This window comes from Salarias fasciatus, chromosome 17 (assembly GCF_902148845.1).
Source record: "Salarias fasciatus chromosome 17, fSalaFa1.1, whole genome shotgun sequence".
Lineage (NCBI taxonomy): Eukaryota > Metazoa > Chordata > Actinopteri > Blenniiformes > Blenniidae > Salarias > Salarias fasciatus.
This window is the reverse complement of record NC_043761.1, coordinates 16,601,198-16,621,218: the sequence shown is the minus strand read 5'-3', so window position 1 is coordinate 16,621,218 and position 20,021 is coordinate 16,601,198. Positions and strand designations below refer to the sequence as shown.

Genomic DNA, 20,021 nt, shown 5'->3' with positions numbered 1-20,021 from the left:
CCAGTGGGTATTTCTGCCCAATGAGGAACGCCGACGGGCTGTCAATCATTATCTTTGGTCCAATCACAAAACAGATGTTGAAGTAAAGGGGGCGGCACTCGTAGTGACGTCACAAGAGTGCTTGCACGCTGAAACGCCTTGCATAGAAATATACCAGTAGAGTAGAACCATGAACATAATTTAACACATTCACATAAATATATAGACCCGTAGAATGAAACACATTTGTAGATATATAAAAGCAGACCGCCATACACTCAGACATTTATCAGGATTAATTGTACAGCCTATAACTAGAGTTTACCAAGTCTCAGTATGTCTCTAAACATTGGCATAATCATGAAAAAGGAAAATTCTTGTCACTTCAGAGAGAGAAGGCAAAACCTGTAGCTTAATGGCCTGACAGTGGCCCTCAGCTCAGGGGTGACCCCTACCAGGGTCTGGGTTCAGACCAGGCCAGTAACACCCCGGTGACTGACCGGCAGTACACTGGGATCAATAAGCGAGATCAATAATATGAGGTAATGTAACAACAGTTTATTGAGGATATTCATGAATACATAATTCAGAAGGATACACTGGATCAGAGTAGAGAACTTTAGAAAAATATCGCTTTAAGATCTCCAGGCGCCTGGACCATAAGAAAGATGTTGGAGGGAGAAGACGAGTTCACACCCTCTTCAGACGCTAAGGCAAAATGTGAAGACCTGCTCGGCCCACAGCGCTCCGGACAAACACACAACATGCAAACAAAAGTTAAAAAAACAAATCACATGGCAGGACCAAGACGGCCCGGGTTTCATCTGGAGGTCCAAACTCCAGCAGGGTCGAGAGCAGCCTGCGGAGGACCCGGTCCGGTCCAGAGACGGGACCTGCACCGGACCGGGCCCCCAGGAGTGTGGCTGGTCTCAGAACCACACAGAACCATTCCCTCTGCTTCTCCAAACAACTCTGCATGCTTCCCTGTCCAGTCACTGCAAACACCAGAAACACTGTTAAATATGATGATAAAACAGCTGAACTCTCCAAAGGAGAGCTGCCGCCTGTCTGGACCCTTCACCTGATGGGAGGCGACCTCTGACCTCCAGAGAGGGTCTCAGTCTGGGCGTGTGGGTAGAACATGAAGCTTCATGTTACACTGATCCTCAAACCTCAGAGGCTGAGATTCTCCCTGGAAGTGGAGCCTTCAGGCTTCCAGTGAAGCGGAGGGAGTGTGGAGCTGTGTGGTGCGGCTGTGCCGCCCCCTGCTGGTAGACCCCGGATCTGTTTCACGACTGGTTCAGATATGAAGGGAGAGACTGGCTGATGTCAGAGGTAACGACGAAAAGGCTACGAAGAAGATTCACTCTTTAAACCCCCCTCCCCCCGCCCCCCTCCCCCTCACGCACTGCTCCCCGCCCCCCCCTGCTCCCCCGGCTCCGCCTCCACCTCCACCTGGAACGGGGTGGAGGAGTCTGCCTCCATGGCCTGGTAGACCAGGAAGAGGAAGGCGGCCAGCAGGGCCAGCAGGAGGAGCTTCTTCCACAGCGAGGCGGCGGCGGCGGCGGCGGGGGGGCGGGCCGGTCTGGAGGAGGCGGGTGGAGGCGCGGCGGCGCCCAGCAGCCTGGAGGAGGCGCTGAAGGAGGCGGGCGGAGCCGCCGGGCTCTCCGTGTAGCTGAAGCTGCTCCGCTTGGTGCTCAGCGGGGAGAAGAGGCGGCTCTCGTCCTTCCACAGGTCGCCGGGGGTCACCGGGCGGCCCGCGGCCCCTCGGATGGGCCGCCTGCAGGTGGCGCTGCGGCACGACGGAGGGACGGAGCAGACGGACAGAAACACATGAGCACATTAAGACGTCGGCGCTGGACGAGGACAGAGACACACGTGGGAGGAGTCCAGCCCTGAGCGGGAGCAGAGGTGGATTGTGGGTACTCACCTGATTCCTGTGGGACTGTTGAAGTCATTTGAAAAGAGCTCCTTGAGGACGTCCTTCTCCTCCACCTGAGGGACCTGCTCCCTGGCCGCGATCTTCTCCACCTGCACACAGAGCAGAGTCCCAGTGAGGACTCCCACCCCACAGGAGACCTCCACCCCCACCTCACTGAGCACCCTGTGACTGCCCCTCCCCTCCAGCAGAGGGCCCCCTACATGAAACCAGACTCTACACACCATGTGACACACACCCCCCCCCCCTGCACCAGCTCCACAGTGTCCTGAGGCAGTGACGCATGGCAGCAGCCCAGCGTCCTGTGTGTCCACTCCGTCCCCCGTCCCTGTGTTTGACCCCCCCTCCCCCGCTCACATGCCTCCCCGCTGCAGGACTGCGGCGGGGTTCGGGCCCGGGGACGGCGCGGGGGTCCGGCCTCCGGATGGGGGACAGGTCCCAGACGGACACGACTGGGAAGACGTCCTCCGTCCCCCGCTGCTCCGCAGCTGGACTCCTCCACGTCTTCACACAGACCCCGTCGTTAGTCACACAGAACAACGAGAACCTTCCAGCTGTCCGCACAACTCGGCATTCCCAGGTGGAGGTGGGAACGGAGAGGAGGCGGAAAGTCCTGCCAGTCAGGACAGTTTAGAGATCCCTGAAGGGAAACTAGACTCTGACCCTCCATCAGCTCCGATCGACTCTGAAAGACCACCGCTCTGGAGGCTAGCATTAGCATGTAGCTGCCCTGCTGGACTCTGGAGGTTAGCATTAGCACTTAGCTTCCCTGCAGGACTCTGGAGGTTAGCATTAGCATGTAGCTTCCCTGCAGGACTCTGGAGGCTAGCATTAGCATGTAGCTTCCCTGCAGGACTCTGGAGGCTAGCATTAGCATGTGGCTTCCCTGCAGGACTCTGGAGGCTAGCATTGGCATGTAGCTGCCCTGCTGGACTCTGGAGGTTAGCATTAGCACATAGCTTCCCTGCTCAACCCTCAAAGTTACTGTTAGCATTAAGCTTACCATTAGCACTTAGCTTCTCTAGTGTACTCTTGAGGTTAGCAATTAGCTTCCCTGCTGGACTGGGGATGTTAGCATTAAGCATTCCTGCAGGACTCCGGACATTAGCATTTAGCTTCCTTGTTGGACTGTGGAAGTTAGCATTAGCATGTAGAAAAGAGAAAAAAAAAAAAAAAAAAAAAACATTAGCATGTAGCTTCTCTGCTGGACTTTGGAGGTTAGCATTAGCATTTAGCTTCCTTGCAGGACTCTGGAGGTTAGCATAAGCATTTAGCATCCCTGCAGGACCGTGAAGGTTATCATTAGCATTTAGCTTCCCTGCAGGACTGGAGGTTAGCATTAGCATGTAGCTGGAGTGTGTGATCAGTCAGAACAGTCAGTATTTGGAGGTCTGGACTGGACAGAGGGGTCCAGGACCAGACCGATTCTTACGGGGTGAGCTGGTCTCAGAGCTGCGCCTCCTCTCTGCTCAGGTTCCTGACAAACCAGAAAACACAAGATGAAGGAAAAGGAAACAAAGCAGAGACCCTGAACCCGAGACCCTCACTGAGCCTCAGTGAAGGGAGATGGTTCCAGTGCAGCAGATCCTGAGGACGGGCTCTGAGAAACACATTCCTGAGCTGTGAACACACACACACGCAGTCTCGTATTTCAATCCTTGTGGGGACCTTCCATTGACTCCCATTCATGTCTAGCCCCTAACCCTGACCCTTACCCTAACCCTAACCCACACCACAACAAAGCCTAACCCTAAAGAAATGTTTTTGCACTTTTACTTTTTTCAGTAACAACAACATGGTCAAGAAAACACTGTTTCTCCTACTTAGGACCGGAAAAAGGTCCCCACAAGGCACGTCGTTCCACGTTTTGCTATCCTTGTGGGGACATTTGACATACACACACACGCACGCACGCACGCACGCACGCACGCACGCACGCACGCACGCACGCACGCACGCACGCACGCACGCGCACAGCTCTCTTCGTCCAGACTAAACACTCCATCCAGTGAACCAGACTTTCTGAGTTCCTGCTCCCTGCAGCACTTTTCATCACTTCACAGGTTTTTTTCTTTCCCGTCACTTCCTGCAGTTGTCTGGTGTCACACACTGACATCTGGTGGTCAGACTGGGGAAGTATAAGGAAGGTCCTGATGAGTCTGGTCTCACAGGACCTGACTGATCAGATTTCGGTATCAAATGATCCTGATCCTGTCCTGACAGGGTGGTTTTATTTTGACATTGTAAATTTCAATTTCCATTTTAATGTGAGAAATGCTTCACTTCTGTCAGCACTCCTTCAGTGTGACAGCGCCTCCTATGGACAAAACTGGGACATTCTACACCACACCCCCAGTGGGATGAACAGACGAAGCTGACCTCCAGCAGGGCGGTGTTGAGCAGGGCGACGGGTGTGGGTGGAGGTTCCCTGCTGGTTCTGACAGGACGCAGCCTCACGGCGTCCTGCTGGAGCTGAGGAGTCAAACAGAAGGTGGAGGGGAGTCCTGCCGCTGCACCGCCCACTGCACCGCCCGCTGCACCGCCCGCTGCACCACAGACACCGCAGCAGGAGGAGCAGCCTGCTGGTCAGGCTCTAACTGTTCACCGTGTGGGGAAGCAGCCAGGGCCCTGAACGCCTCGAAGTCGTTACCGTGGAGACCAGAGCAGCCTGAACACACCTGATGATCTGAGGTGACGGGAGTCACAGGAGAGACTGAGCAGCAGGGGGCGCTGTGAGCTCAGAGAGAGGACAGATTCCCAGGTTTAACCTGCTGACGGAGGAGGAGGAGGAGGAGGAGGAGGAGGAGGAGGAGGAGGAGGAGGAGGAGGAGGAGGAGGAGCGTTTTGTGATCACAGCAGCAGCTATCGGGGCGGAGGCAGGGAGGGGAGGGGAGGGTGGGGGGCAGAGGGGTGGGGGGTGGGGGCAGGCGGAGGATCCTCCAGCCTGTGCATGGCAGCAGCTAATCCTGCTCATGTGCTGCTGGTTGGAGCTGGGTGTGACTGCTGCACCGAGACTCAAACACTTCCTGAGGAAGAGGCCAGGGCTGATGAGGTCCAGCTGCTGGAGCGCACACACACACACACACACACACACACACACAGCTCCTTCACTGAGGCCAGGAACGTCCAGGTCTTCAGAGGAGCCCTGACTGATTATTCCTGCTGACAGGCTGTGCTCAGCGGCCACGTAAAACCCTGAGGTGACGGCTGGAGAGACTTCAGGACCAGGAAGACCTGGACCCATGGTGAGGACTGACTGACCATCTCAGACAGACAGACGGACAGACGGACGGACCTATCCTTGTGAGGACACTCATTGACATAATGCATTTCCTAGCCCCTCACCCTGACCCTAAAGAAAGGTTTTTGACCTTTGACTTTTTTCAGTAACAACAACATGGTCAAGAAAACAGTTTCCCCTCATTAGGACAGGTTTTCCTATCCTTGTGGGGACATTTGGACCCCACAAGGATAGAAAAACACGCGCACACACACGCAGACAGTCTCACCGGGTGGTGCTGGCTGCTCCGGGTCCGGGTGGTGACGGGGGTCTTTCCTCGACTCCTCACGGTTCTCTCCACCACGGGGACTGGCTCTGGTTCTGGTTCTGGCTCTGGTTCTGGCTCTGGTTCTGGCTCTTCCTCAGGCTCAGGCTCGGGTTCAGGTTCTGGTGTGGCCTCTGTCAGATCCAGACTCAGAGTCAAATACTGTCCTCAGACAGAGACCCTGGTGGACAGCTGGACCGGGTCCTCACCGTCCTCCTTGTCGCTGTAGGGGTCCGACTGGGCGTCCCCGTTGTGGTTGAGCTGCAGGTCTGTGAGGACCAGCGGAGGGACCGGAGGGGTCTCCGAGGGCCCCTGGTCCAGGAGCCTCTGCAGCTTCTTCTCATACAGCTTCCTGGTGGAGGCTGGAGCGGAGAGGACACTGTGAGACACCGAGACGGGGTCCCTCCGGGGGACGGCGCTGCCCCCCGATGTCCCTCCTGACACACACCCCTTCACGTCCGTCCACTGGTCCAGAGCGGACCAGGACGATCAGTCAGCCTCCACAGGCTGGTCCCTGACCAGTGAGGAGGATTCAGCATGTTCCAGTTCAGTGTGTGTTCATGTTAGAAACACTCCTCCAGGAGGAAACACTCCCTCACATTCCTTCACACACCACATGAGTTCCATTACACACACACACACACACAACACACACAGCGTGCTTCAGTGTAGCTCAGCTCAGCTGACCTCCCTCCATCCAGGTTTGACCCTGATCTCGTCCAGGTGGGGTGTTCCTGTTCAGCCGGGACTGGATGGAACTCTCAGGGTTCCATTAGAACTCCAGTTATTCCGGTTTCTGATACCAGGGTCGGAAATGGCGCCGATACTGCGGAAAATGCTGCATCGGTGTCGGCGAGTCCTGGAGTCCTGGAGTCCAGGCCCCGATCCGAGACGTCATTTATTAAATTAGCAATTCACGGGTTAGCTCCGTCACGTCGACACTTCTTCTGTAATGTTTTAAGGCAGCCTGCATCCCGTTGGCTGCACTACCGCCACCTGCTGGTCGTTGGCTCCGACAGCTCTTTGCAGCTTCAGAATAGAATACATTTCATGGTCATGGCACAGGGGGGTACAACAACATTTCGTGGGTGCTCATGTGAAGCTACAATTCACCTCGATAAAAACGTCAGGAGGAAGACGAAGACAGAAAGAGAGACATAAGGAACAAAACACAGGAAGACTGGATCAGGTGGCAGACGTACAGCGCCCGTTAAAGAAGCCTATTTCTTTGTTTAGAGAGCAGCTTCTGCTGTTTGGAGTTTTATTTTTTGAACGTAACTTCATAGGTTGGTTTTGGACCAGAACATTTTGGAAAGAAATCTTTGAAGTTGCTGTTGAACCATTTCTTTTTTTTTACTGTTCTATTTAAATGTCCTGTTTGCACTGTAATGAAAAAAAAAATCTAGATTTGTTTATTAAGTTACTGTTGCACTACTGTTATTTATACTGTTTTATCTAAATGCCTTCTTTTTACAATATTGTGTCTGCACTTTAATTTTTTAAATTCGACTGCATATAGTCCTAGATGTATTTAAGTTGTGGTTGCACTACTGTTTTACATTGTTCTATTTAAATTCCCTTTAATTTAGAAATATTGGGGCTGCACTTCAGGTTTCTGAAAATAATTATTCCAAGATTGATTTAGTTCAATTGCACTGCTGTTTTTTTATAACTGTTGTATTTAAAAGTAAATGGCTTGAGTTTGCTGTGTTGATTCATGTTTTAGAGGGTGTAACCTGACCAGGCCTCACCACAGCGATGCAGCGATGGTGTTTTATAAGGGTATCGGATCGGTACTGGCCGATACCCACAGTAAAAATATCGAGATCAGTATCGGGAGGCAAAAAATGGCATCGGAACGTCTTCCTGCCGACTCTGAAGCAGCCTCACACTGCACACACTCACACCCCGTCCTGGTTCCTACATCCAGTGTTCTCCCTCCACCTCAGGCCCAGCAGCGGGACCCTGAGGAACCCTGAGCCAGTCCGTCCCCTCTGGAGGACTAGCTGGACCACTTCAACCGTTCAGGACCCGTCCAGACACCCGGGAATTAACCACAGGAGGCTGGACTGGGTCCAGGAAGAGAGAGAGACCGAGGACGAAGCAGGAAGCAGCCAATCAGCAACAGCCGAGGCTGAAGAGTTCACATTCACCCTGACCTTTGACCCTGGTGGTTCTCAGAGGGTTAATCAGCAAACCTGTGAACAGGAGCACCTGTGTGTGTGTGTGTGTGTGTGTGTGTGTGTGTGTACTCACCCACCACCGGCCCCACGTCGGCCCCCAGCTGGAGCAGCTGGTCCCTCAGGCCCTCGTCGGTCAGCACGGTGACGTCCAGCTGCTCCGCCGCCGGCTTGTCCGTCTTCCTGGTGGCTTTCTGTGAAGGACAGTGGCAGTGGGGGTCAGACCGGGGTCAGGTGGGGGTCAGACCGGGGTCAGACCTGATCAATTGATCAGCTCAACATGAGGAACGCAAGCAGCGGCCATCGCTGAGGAGACAGCCGTGCCCGACAGGAAGACTCCCGTCTTCAGGACTGTGGGACAGATGTGCGGCTGTGAGCGTCCTCGTGCCGTGGTGTACCGCGTCCCGCCACTCGGCGAGTAAACAGAGGAATGACGAGGCGAGCTGCGACCGTTACAGACGGGTTTTTCAGGTTTCACCTCACTCACTGCAGGTCAGCCTGGAGACGCTGCAGATGAGACAAACACCGCCTTTCATTTCCCCGAGACAACTCCAGAGAGGGAGGGGCGGGGCTGAGCCCCCGCCGCAGGCCTTTCTTCATAGTAAACACTGAGCGTGCCACAGATGGCCCAAACTCAGCCTGCAGGAAATTACAGCCAGCAGCCGGTCCAATGAAAGACTAATGAAAGAGGCGCTGTGCGAACACGGCGCTCACATCCTGCTGCAGCCGCCATCTTTCATCCAGGAGGAACCCCCCCCCCCCCCGGAGGGAAACTCCGACCATAACCAACTGCTCAGTGAGACCAGGAGGACGGAGTCACACGACTCACACGCCATGCAATGCTACATGCTAACTGCTAGCCCCAGAGTCCTGCAGGGCAATGCTACATGCTAATGTTAACACAATAAGGTTTCATCTCTTCATTAGTGATTATTAAACTTTGTTCAGCTCAGAGCAGCTTCAGCCCGTCTTCCCTTTGGGTCTGCATGTTCTCCCTGTGTTTGTGTCTGAAGCCATGTGTATGTAGCCAGGCTGTGGGTGTTCTTCACATTATGACCTCCGCCTCGGAGGTTATGGAATCACGTTGGTTTGTTGGTTGGTTGGTTTGTTAGCAACATTATGGAAAAAGTAAAGGATGGATTGCAATGAAACTCTGTAGAAAGGTGGGTTTTGGGCTAACTTAGAATCCATTACATTTTGGTGATGATCCGGATCACTGTCTGGACCCAGGAGTTTTTTTAAAGGATTCTTTATCATTGAGAGATAGGGAGTCTTTCACATGGTTGGGAGGCCCGGCTCTGATCACCCCCCCCCCCCCCCCCCCCCCGATCACAATGTAGTTTTATTACATCTGGTGTTCTTCTTGTTGTTGGTGACTGAGTTGACCTGTGGCGGAGGTCTGCGCTCTGAGTGCCAAATTCTAGTTACTAGAAGAGACACTGGCTTTTCAATCAGCTCAATAAAAAGCCATACAAGTCCATCATCCTCACCCAGACAGAGGTCAAAGGTCAGATGCTGCTGAAGGACGAACCTGGATTATTCACTCACACATTCTACAGCCGTGGAGACGAGCAGCTCAGACCGGCTGGAAGAGAGCGTCTCTGGCTGGACATCAGGACGTCCCGTCATGGACCGGAGGTCAACTTGTCCCACCTCCTGTCCTGTCTCTGCAGGGACTGGGCCACCGCTAACCGACATGTACAGTGAGTCTATCCGGCGCCCTGTGATGAGCTGTGGCGTCACACTCTTGCTGCAGCCCCCACTAGTGGTGGGAGGGGGCAGGACAGGAACCACAGAGGACAGCAGAGCCGTGCAGAACCGGGACGGAGCCGCGGCGTCGGGTCAGGAGAGCCGACTGGCTCCGGCGGCCTCGGCGGGGTTCGTCTGGGCGGCTTCCAGCCCGTTTCGTAATCGCAGCGGCGGCGGCGGCGGCCGGAGCAGGAACGCAGGAGGAAGAAAAGGGGAAGAGAAGCCACGCCCCGGACTGTGGAGCCAGAGCTGCTCCCCGAGCTCAGGGCTCTGCAGAGAACCGGCCGCCAACGCGTCACTCTTTCCAGGAGCAGAGCCCAGACACAACCCCTGGGAGAACCTGAGGCTGCCTGGCTCCGTGGCAACGGAGAACCCGGGGCAGAACCCGGGGCGGACCCCGGGGCGGAACCCGGGGCGGACCCCGGGGCAGAACCCGGGGCGGACCCCGGGGCAGAACCCGGGGCAGAACCCGGGGCAGAACCCGGGGCAGAACCCGGGGCAGAACCCGGGGCGGACCCCGGGGCGGACCCCGGGGCGGACCCCGGGGCGGACCCCGGGGCGGACCAGAGGAACCACACTGACTGCAGGCTGGAGGGAAGCAGGAGGAATGAGCTGATCACATGAAGAATGTCAGGAATGAGCCACCTGCAGCCAATCCACTGCAGCGGTGGATCAACAGCAGTGATCCACCGCACGTCTCTACACACACTACACACACACACACACGCGGAAGCACTGAGCACACACATTCCTCCAGCAAGAAAGCATTTCCTCAATGAAGAGACTGACGCTGAGCCAACAACACACCTTTAGAACAGCAGTACACCGCACCGCGGGGGGTGGGGGGTGGGGGGGGGACAACCCACCATAGCTAAGCGACTGTGGACACCCCCTAGTGGAACTGGCTGGTACTACTGCAGGGTGTAGTTAGCCAGCCCCCCTCCGGAGCGCGTAGTGTGTTTTAGAGCAGAGCCCCCCCCGGAGGGCGGGACTGTTCGGACCTCTCGGCAGACACACTGCTCCACGCAGAGGCGCTGCCTGCTTCACAGTTTCACTTCTTTATTTCCAACTGAAGAAATGACTGAAAAAAACCGATCCGAGTGAGAAAACGAGAAGTGAGCGAGTTCTGAATGTTCAGCCTGAGGAGTCCGGCTTCAGTCACGCCGCTCTGCTGACACCTCAAACAAACAGCCGCTGGGCGGGGCTTCAGGATGGACCATCAGCTTCACACGCCACGTCCGTTTGTTCACATTCATTCATTCATTCAGCGTCCAGAACAAGTTCAGACCTGCTACACACACACACACCTGAACTATGGGTGTGTGACATGATGAAAACATTCTCATTTCCCAATAACAATAATCCCACGATATCCTTTTAGAAACAGTGACGTGTTCATCAGGGAAACGGGCTCTCTCTCTCTCTCTCTCTCTCTCTCTCTCATGTTCTTACAGGGTTCCACACATGTTCTGATCATGGACTCGGCTCTGCCTTGGGGTCCAGGACCACCGAGGACCGACGGACTGGACTCAGATGGTGTAAACACTGGATCATGGCAGATCTCAGGACGCTGTCCTCAACAACACATGACCCCTGACAGCTGGAGCGAGCCGGATCCACCTGTCCACATGGACAGGTGAGGATGTGAGGCTGACAGGAATGCGGGACGTCTGTGTCTGGCGGGGAATCGCCATTAAAGCTGCTGAGGAATGCTGAGAGACCGCCTCCGCAGAGACGCTCGGCTCACCTCCAGTCCTCAGGAGCAGAGCGGCAGCTGGAGGTTTGACGCTCCAGGGACGACTGTACTGCTCCAGGGACGACTGTACTGCTCCAGGGACGACTGTACTGCTCCAGGGACGACTGTACTGCTCCAGGGTGAAGCTGAAGAGGCTGGAATCAGATTTCAGCCTCGACCTCTGGTGTCAAAGGTCACACTCAGACCACCACGTCCAACACTGAATCTTCAGCTGCTCACACAAGCTGGAAAACCATTTCTGTAACCAAAGATCCCAGAGCCGGACCTCCAGATCCCCCAAGAGCCCCAGTCCAGGTCCCAGGAGCCCGGGCTCACCTCCAGTATTCCATTTGCAGGCTGAGGAGCCGAGAAGCCAAACAGCAGATTAAAAGCTGAGCTGTGGGTAAAAATCAAGCAGCCTCTCTGGATAAACCAGAACAGATTTCAGAGCTTTGGTCTCATGACATTGATCTGTAATCTCGATGTGAGAACTGTGGACTGGTTGCATTCAGAGGGAGTGAGGGGTTCACCAAGCTCATGCTGGCTTCAAGAGTCAAACACACTCACAGCCTTGAGCCGCTGCCCGTTATCCTCCCAGTCCACGGAATGATCAGAGTCCACACCCACAGAGGGGCGTGTGTGTGTGTTTACACACTCCTGACACACATCCCAGCCAGGCGGGAAGACACTCTGTTCTCAGAGCTACCAGTGCTCTTTCTCTCGGCCCCTCTTTACAGCAGCTGCGCCTGAGGTCTTTCTAAACTCTGCTCTTGCTCGTTTCTCAGCGATCGTGTCAAATAATACAGATTCCAGGTTCTGTGCCTGAATGAGGAGTGTGGAGGAGTTCAGTCTTAACGAGCTACCTCCTCCTGATGATCAGGTCCGCGGACCAACGCCGGCCCACAGGTCCTTTAAACACTTTGATCAGGAGTGAAAAACAAAGGAAGCAGCGTTAATGCAGGCTGGAGCCACGGTCCTCATTCCACAGTACCAGAGGAGAGGATTCCACAGACCATTACTGAGGAGAGGAGTTTTAATGCGAGACACAGCAGGACAGAAAGGCTGAAAACCTGAAGCTAGTTCCTGCTTGGAACAGAGTGGAGTCATTCAGGAGAGTCTGGCACGAGTTTTAGAGGGAAAAGACAAAACACAGAACTTCTGAGAGGAATTCAGCAGAGTTACAGCACATCTGGACCTTCTCCCTGCACCACTTCCAGTATTAACTGGGATTTTAAAACATTTGGACAACTTTTCAGGTTAGGGTTTAATCTTAACTTGTGGAACTGACCCAGCGATCAGCCCCCCCCCCCCCACCCCGCCCCCCTCCCGGACTCACCCTGCCGGAGGAGCGGCTCCGGCCGGACACCACGGGCGGCGGCAGCTCCTCGTCGCTGGAGAAGGCGTCCAGAGCGGCGGCCGGGACCCGCAGCTGGTTCTGGGCCGTCAGGTTCTTCAGGTACAGCTGCACGTACACGTCCTTGGTGGGGTTCCCGGCCGGCAGCTCCACGTTGTGGGCCAGCAGCTCGCTCTTCAGCCGCTCCTTGGTCAGCACGGACGGGTCGTCCAGGTACTCCGGCATGTCGGCGGCGGACGGAGGCACGAGAGCACCGTCAGCCGGGCGGAGGAACCAGCGAGGGGGCCGGGAGGGAGCCGGGGGGGCGGGCAGCGGGGAACCACCGCCTCCTGCTGGCCGCGAGGAGAATAACACCCCGAGAGGAGAGGCAGAGCGCGGGAGAGGAAAACAGGAGTCAAGTCAATAAAAATGTCTCCCCGCTTCCCGCGTCTCCTCCATCCGCCACGGACAAGCGGCGACAGGGAGGCACCGAGCTTTTATACCACTGACGTCATCAACAACGCGCGCTCCTATTGGGGCAGCGCTGTGACGACTCGCTCTCTCATTGGTCGAACCGACAAGCAGTGATTGAAAATGAGGCGCACGTTTCTGACAGCCGAACTCAACAGAGATCAGTCCGACAGTCAATATAAAATATCACTTTATTAATAAATATACTTACTGCTCACATATATACACACTATACACACATAATTACACACACTGCTGTCTTATGGATGTCTTGACAGCTGAATGTGCGCTGATACTGCAGAACAATGGGAATATTCAGTGTTGATGAAAGCAGTTTAGGTTAATAACAGGAACCATTTGTTTGGATGTGCTCTGTAAGAGTGGAATAATAATTTACTCTTTAGTTAATCACTTGCATTACAGTTGATAATGGCACACTGGCTGAGAACAAAATTTCAAAATGGCGGTCCATGTCAAAAAGGTTGTGGCCCCCTGCTCTATGCTGCTGCATGCTGGGAAATCAGACAGAGGGTGATCGACACCAACAGGCTCCACAAACTCATCAGAAAGTCCAGTGGCATGGTGGATGGGGACAGACCTTGGACAGGACATCTCAGAGAGGAGGATCCGGTCTAAATGGCGCTCAATCCTGAACAGTGTCTCTCAGTCCTGGTCCGTATTCTGGTCCCTGACTATGACCCGAGGCTCTGAAGGCCAGATGGAACAATACTGAACAAACAGGAAAAGGGATTGGAGGACACCTTGTAGAGGAAGATAATCCATGGATCACTATTCATTAGCGCTGTGGAGTGATGTGTTGAAAGGGTTTACACCTGAACCACAGCGTACACCCTGTCAACACATACCCAGCATTCCCAGCATTCTCCAGATTGAAGGAATGGGCGTCCGCAGGGCTCGCCGCTCTCTAATCTCCCAGCAGTCCAGGTACAGTCACAGCCAAGTATTTGGCTGAGGAACAAAAACAGACGTTTTCTGAGAATATCACTGACGTCCACAGCCCAGACAGGAGTGAAGAGGGAGCTGCACAGCGGAGATGAGTGGATCGATATTCTGCACACGGTCCTGATGGATAATAAATACAACAGATACTGAGTGTGTTTAGGAAATGTTGAGTTGGAGCCATGTGGGTCCGCTGACCAGGATGCAGAGCTCCATGACAGGCTGGAACCAGCCGACGGGTCTGGAGAGATGAGGAGCGGCTCGGTAAGGCTCGTCAGCATGAGGAACTGAACAGAACGGTTCAGGACGTGGAGGACAGGGACAGACGGGGAAATCTTCAAGGAGCTGACCGAGAACGGTAAACTGAGACCTGGTAAGCAGAGTCAAGGATCAATTTTCAGAAACCCAATGAAACAAGAAGAGATAGCGGACTGTCACTCCCCAATGTAGAGTTATTTAATACTGCTGTCTTTGAGATGGGCCAACTCACTGGTTATTGCAAAAACCAAGATCCAGATTGAGGGTGTGTGAACGTCGAAAAGGAACATACCGCCCCCTTCTGTCCATTGGATGTTTTGTCACAAAAAGTCTCACTTCGGCCAGGAGCTTCAGAATCATCTGTTAGAGATGTAGGGCCATTACTTCAAGCCATGTGGGACTGCCCTGTAGTTACACCTTATTGAGGAAGTAATTAATACAGCAGAGGAACAGCTGAGCACATCTGGGGGTCATCCTGCTGACCTGGTGTTTCAGCTTTAACAGGCTTCATGTCCGCTGGTATAATAACCATAAAACAACATAACAATACGCAGCATTTCATCACCTCAGCCATCAGCTGTAGAGTCTTCTCACAGGAAACCTCCTGGAAGGGCCAGGCGCCTGCCTGGACTTCAGGAACAGTGGTTTGTCTGGGAGGCCCGGGGTTCTGGTGGCCTGGTCTGGAGGTCTTCAGGTAGGAACTCTCTACGGGACTCTTTAGAGCTTCACCGATCACATGAAGAGAACGGGAAACAGATGGCACAGCACCTTCCTCTTCTGATCTCCTGGGGTGTGGAGCTGTGGCTCCAGACTCCCTAGGTGCCTGTCGGTGCCTTAGTGGAGTGGAGGGGGACTGGATGGGTCTGGTACCGGGCCCTGTTCTGGTCTTCATGGCCGCGGTCGCTGATTGTTTCAGTATTTGCTCTGTCTCGTTGGATGGCTTCTTCACAAGAGTGTCTGCAGTTTGCACGAGCAGAAGGAGTGGAAGAGGAGAAGTTCAGCACCACGTTTCTTCAACTGAAGCTGTGAAAAAGGATCTCAGGTTTCCGGTGAGACGTCTGTCAGGAGGACAGTGGGAGTCAACAGAGCAGCTTCTGTTCAAAGTAAAACCACTCATCAGTAGACTGATTAATGGAAGCTTTCAAATGTTAGTAGGAACCAAAAACGTTCCTTTGACTGACTGCTGGTAGTGAGGTTTCTGAGTGGACCAGGCTGGAGGACAGTCTGGGGGACTGAGCAAACAGACTGAACGCTTTCCTGACTGATCAGATGATGGAGAGTGATCAGGAAACAGTCAACCTGGGCTGTGGGCGTGGCTTAAATATTCATACTGTCAGATTTGGAATAAATAATCCTGATTTAGATATGAATACATTGTTTCCAGCATCCCTTGGTTAAAAATGCTCAGTGTTCCTGCGGCTGGTTCAGACTCCAGATCTCCTGAAAGAACCGGATAAATCACCACGCTTTCTCAGCGTTTGGCTAGCTTAGCATTAGCCTAAAGGATGGCTCATCAGTCCAGTGGCCCAGTCTTCTCAGGACACTTAGCTGGAACTAAAGTGAAGCCAGAGTTTGGACTGGAGAGCGAGATGGAGATCATTTTGGTTCATTAGCCCCTCCTCGGTCAGCCATGTTGGAACCAGGTCACTTCACACTCACAAAGTCCAGAGAAGAGTTTGAGCCACGTCGTCTTTATTCTGTTTTTCAGTCTCTTTGCTCAGATCTGTGAAAACTGCCAAATTCAGAGGATTCTCACTAAAAGTGTCACAAATGAAAACCAGGGAGGGGTTTCTACTAAAAGCCATCATGAGGAGGAACAAAGGTCAGAATCCGTGTTTCTTGGCGGCTGCTGTGGCGTCTGACGCTGGGGAACCCAAACCTGTGACAGAACCATCGAGCGCCGAGGCAATAAAAGATGGAGGACACCACACTCCGCCCAGCGCTACTCCCAAATAAAAGCTGCAGGGATTTATTTCTTCACTGGACACAAACGAGGACAGAAACCTAAAGTGACGGAGGCGGCGGCGCGTCGTCCTTCACTCCCACAACTAAAGATATTTTATTTCACGTGAACAGCTGGAAACACTGAAAGCAACCCGAAACCAAACTCCGCCTCCGCCCACCTCCACCCGAAACACAAACACCCAAAACCAACACCGACGTGGCTGCGGGGGGCGGAGACAGGTGGAGACGGGCGGAGACAGGTGGAGACGGGCGGAGACGGGCGGAGTGACGGGCGGGGGCCCAGCAGGAAGAGAGCAGGCAGCGGCGAGGCGGCGCTCACAGCTCTACTGCTCCAAACTGCAGCCCCCGCCGCCGCCACGTGTGTGTGTGTGTGTGTGTGTGTGTGAGATGGGCCAGTCTCAGATCCACGTCGGGTCCCTGGACTCGGCTCCTCCCCCCGGTCCGGTCCGGTCCGGTCCCGCCTGGGCAGAGGACCCCGTCATGGCGGTCACGGCGGTGCTCCGTCCTTCAGGCTTTGATCTCAGGAGGGGCGGCGAATATCTGCTCCTGGTTCTCTGCTCCCAGGTCCTCTGAAGACACAGCGGGACAGACAACATCAGGACGACATCTGGACAACATCTGGAGGACCCCCCTCCCCCCAGCTGACTCTGGACCAGCAGATGTTCATGCAGGTCCAGAGTCTCCTCCACTCCATGAGGAGCTGTGGTGGTCAGAGTTGACCTTTGACCTCAGACAGGAACAAAGAGCCTCATTTAGTGCTGAAGTTGGCTTCACACTCACACCCAATGAGAAACCCACTTCAAGAGGCAGCTGATCCCAGGTCAGTTCTATGATCGCCTGGTGTAATTCCAGAGTGGCCCACCGGGGGGCGGAGCTCACCGGGCAGGACACACTTCCACAGGCCGTAGGTCTTTCCCACGGCGGTCTGCCACAGCCGCAGCGTGCCGTCCTCCGAGCCGCTGGCGTACAGCTCGCCGTCCGGGCTGAAGCGCACGCAGTGCACCGGGCCGAAGTGGCCCTTGTAGGACTCTGAGGGGGGGACAGGGCGGGACAGGACGGGTCAGGACAGGACGGGTCAGACGGAGGCCCTGGACCCCGGGGCGCCGCTCACCCAGCTCCTCCTTGGTGCCGTAGTCGAACTTGTAGAGCTTGAAGTCTTCGCCGCCCGCCACGAAGAAGTCCTTGTCTGGGTGCAGCGAGGCCGAGTTGATGGGGGCGGGGGCCTCCACCGTCTTGATGAGCTCCAGGCTGGACGGGGAGGGGCGGGGTCAGCCGGGCGTGTCAGCGAGGGCGACGGCGGCGACGAGCGGCGGCTCACCTCAGGGCGTTGTAGAAGGCGATGGTCTTTCCGTACGTGATCACCAGGATCTCCCCGTCAGCCACGTACTCCATGCTGCTCACCGCCGTGTCAAAGGTCAGCGTCTTCACCTGCTCCATGGAGGCCCGGTCCCACAGCCTGCACACACAGTCAGCTGGAGGGGTCAGGTGTGTGTGTGTTGTGTGTGTGTGTGTGTGTGTGTGTGTGTGTGTGTGTGTGCGTGCTGACCGTATGGTCTTGTCGTCGGCAGCAGACAGGATCTGAGTGTCGTTGTTGCACCACAGAGCTTTTTTTATGGCTGAAGTGTGGCCGGCGATCTCCTGTGGCGCTGGAGGACACACACACACACACATCAACATCTCCTACAGGTGGAGTGGTGTCACCAGCAGGGGGCAGCACTGCAGCCATCAAGCAGAAAGTCAACCAGTAGCAGATTGATAGCTTCATCTGATCAGAACACACACACAGACACAGACACAGACACAGACACAGACACAGACACAGACACAGACACAGACACAGACACAGACACAGACACACAGACACAGACACACAGACACAGACACACAGACACACACACACACACACACACACACACACACACACACACACACACACACCTGTGTCCGGGCTGCCCAGGTCGTAGATGCGCAGCAGCTTGTCGTTCCCCCCGGTCAGCAGACAGTTGCTGTCCTGCACACAGTCAGTTCACGTCCGCGTCACTCTGAGTTTCCTCCTCACAGGTCAAAGGTCAACGCGGCGGCGGCGCCGTACCTGAGTGAAGGTGACGGTCTTGACGATGTGCTTGTGGGCCAGCGACAGGACCTCGTCCCCGCTCACGGCGTCCCACACCTTCCTGGAGGGACGGAGGCGATCGGTCAGACGACCCCGGTGACCCCCCAGCCCTCCCCAGGGTCGGCGCCACGCCCCACACTCACGCGGTGAAGTCGGCGGCGGCGGTGGCGGCCTTGGTGGCGTCCGTGTTCAGAGTGGCTCCCCAGACAGCGCCTTTGTGACCCAGGAACGTTCCGATCCAGTCCCCTGTGTCTCCCTGGCGCAACATGGGTTTGCCATCTGGCGAGGCGGAGCAGAGGAGGGTGAGGGGGGGGGGCTTCAGGGACAGACGGCGAGCAGCCGGCTGACTCCGCCCACACACCGCCTACCGTCCGGCTGCTGCAGGGCGCCGCGCACCACAACACTCCGAGAGACTTCACCCGTTTAATGTGGGTCCAGAGAGACCACTCACGGAGACTTCCTAACCCCCCTGAGTCTACAACACGTCCCTGGACCCCCCTGGGTCTACAACAGGTCCCTGGACCCCCCTGAGTCTACAACACGTCCCTGGACCCCCCTGGGTCTACAACAGGTCCCTGGACCCCCCAACCAACCAAAAGTCTTCAACAGGTCTCTGACCCCCCAAAGCCTCCAACAGGTCCCTGAACCCCCCCAAAAGTCTCAAACACCTTCCTACGCATCCAGGCTGGGACCAGACCCTATGTTTGACCCCCTTTAAACCTCCAGGCCTTATGATCGCCCCCCTTTAGACCCATTGACCCTATATTTGACCCCCCATTGAACCCCGGACCCTACGTCTGACCCTCGGACCCTATGTTTGGCCCACTGGGCCATATGTTTCACCACCTGTAGACTCCTAGACCTTATGTTCGACCCCCTGTAGTCCCCCGTGCCTTAAGTTTGACCCCCTTTAGACCCCCTGTCGGCCCCTGGGCCCTATATTTGACCCCCTGTCGGCCCCTGGGCCCTATATTTGACCCCCTGTCGGCCCCTGGGCCCTATATTTGACCCCCTGTAGACCCCGGCTCACCCTTGCAGGCACTGATGAGGAAGTATCCGTAGGGAGTGATCCCGCTGAAGGCCAGGTCCACCACGGGCCGGGTGTGCCCGGAGCAGGTGAGGGGAGTCTGTCGCATGGCCATGGTCCTCCGGTCCTCCGGTTCTCCGGTCCTGCGGGCGGGGAGGTGAGGGGAGCAGCTGGGCTAGGAGGGCGGGAAGGGAGGGAGGAAGGGAGGGAGGGGGTGATCACGGTGCTGCGGGGCTCTGCGGGGCTCTGCGGTCCAGGTGCCGGGGCTCTGTGGGGCTCTGCGGGCCGACTGCCGGGGCTCCGCGGGCGGGACTGCCGAGGCTCTGCGGGCCGACTGCCGCTCTCACGGCGGGTCACAGTCCGAGGCTCTGCGGTCCAGCTGCCGGGGCTGTGCGGGTCTGAGTCCGGGCGCGGAGACTGACGAGCGGCTCTCCTCCGTCGTGCTAATAGCTACAACATGGCAACTAACTAGCAGCGCGCGGAGCAGCGTCACCACCGGAAGCAGAAGCGCGGCCTTTCACAATACGAGAACCGGCCGGCCGGAAGTAGAAGAAGCAGCGGCTTTCGTCATCACCGGAAACAGACGAACGGCCTTTCATAATAAGAGCAGCGTCACCCGCGGAAACAACAGAAGCCTTGAGAAAACTTTGACAGAAAAGTTCCCGCAAAACATTTTAGACTAATTTCAGCACTTCTCTGAGACAAGAAGCAACAGGCTGAATACTTTTAACGTTTGTCACGTCAATAAAAAATGACTTTAGTAAAAA

At 55.5% G+C, this 20,021-nt stretch overlaps 2 protein-coding genes across 3 annotated transcripts; both read right to left on the bottom strand.

Moving 5' to 3' along the window:
* Window positions 1-515: 515 nt before the first annotated feature.
* tmpoa (thymopoietin a) lies at window positions 516-12,918 on the bottom strand. Of its 2 annotated transcripts, XM_030113273.1 has the most exons (7): window positions 12,464-12,918; window positions 7,720-7,837; window positions 5,673-5,825; window positions 5,428-5,597; window positions 3,351-3,395; window positions 1,910-2,010; window positions 516-1,771 (listed from the first exon to the last, which is right to left on the bottom strand). In XM_030113273.1, exons 1-7 carry the CDS (start codon window positions 12,704-12,706, stop codon window positions 1,381-1,383), a joined length of 1,221 nt encoding a protein of 406 aa, XP_029969133.1. In that variant the 5' UTR covers window positions 12,707-12,918; the 3' UTR covers window positions 516-1,380. The 2 variants fall into 2 exon arrangements, with proteins under 2 accessions (XP_029969133.1, XP_029969134.1); XM_030113274.1 differs by lacking the exon at window positions 3,351-3,395.
* A 3,167-nt stretch (window positions 12,919-16,085) lies between these two features.
* Window positions 16,086-19,765, bottom strand: strap (serine/threonine kinase receptor associated protein). Its single transcript, XM_030113276.1, has 9 exons — window positions 19,258-19,765; window positions 18,371-18,506; window positions 18,207-18,288; window positions 18,053-18,125; window positions 17,661-17,760; window positions 17,433-17,570; window positions 17,226-17,362; window positions 16,994-17,143; window positions 16,086-16,683 (listed from the first exon to the last, which is right to left on the bottom strand). The coding sequence occupies exons 1-9, from the start codon at window positions 19,367-19,369 to the stop codon at window positions 16,622-16,624; spliced, it is 990 nt and encodes a 329-aa protein (XP_029969136.1). The 5' UTR covers window positions 19,370-19,765; the 3' UTR covers window positions 16,086-16,621.
* Between the last annotated feature and the right edge of the window lie 256 nt (window positions 19,766-20,021).

Coding starts and splice junctions, on each gene's coding strand:
- strap (XM_030113276.1), bottom strand. CDS start 19,369: ATGGCCATGCGACAGACTCCCCTCACCTGCTCCGGGCACACCCGGCCC. Junction 18,126..18,206: donor AGACCGTCACCTTCACTCAG/GTACGGCGCCGC, acceptor GACTGTGTGCAG/GACAGCAACTGTCTGCTGAC. Junction 17,761..18,052: donor CCTGGGCAGCCCGGACACAG/GTGTGTGTGTGT, acceptor TGTGTCCTCCAG/CGCCACAGGAGATCGCCGGC.
- tmpoa (XM_030113273.1), bottom strand. CDS start 12,706: ATGCCGGAGTACCTGGACGACCCGTCCGTGCTGACCAAGGAGCGGCTG. Junction 5,826..7,719: donor CGACGTGGGGCCGGTGGTGG/GTGAGTACACAC, acceptor TCTCCGCTCCAG/CCTCCACCAGGAAGCTGTAT. Junction 3,396..5,427: donor GGAGCAGCCAGCACCACCCG/GTGAGACTGTCT, acceptor CTGGTTTGTCAG/GAACCTGAGCAGAGAGGAGG.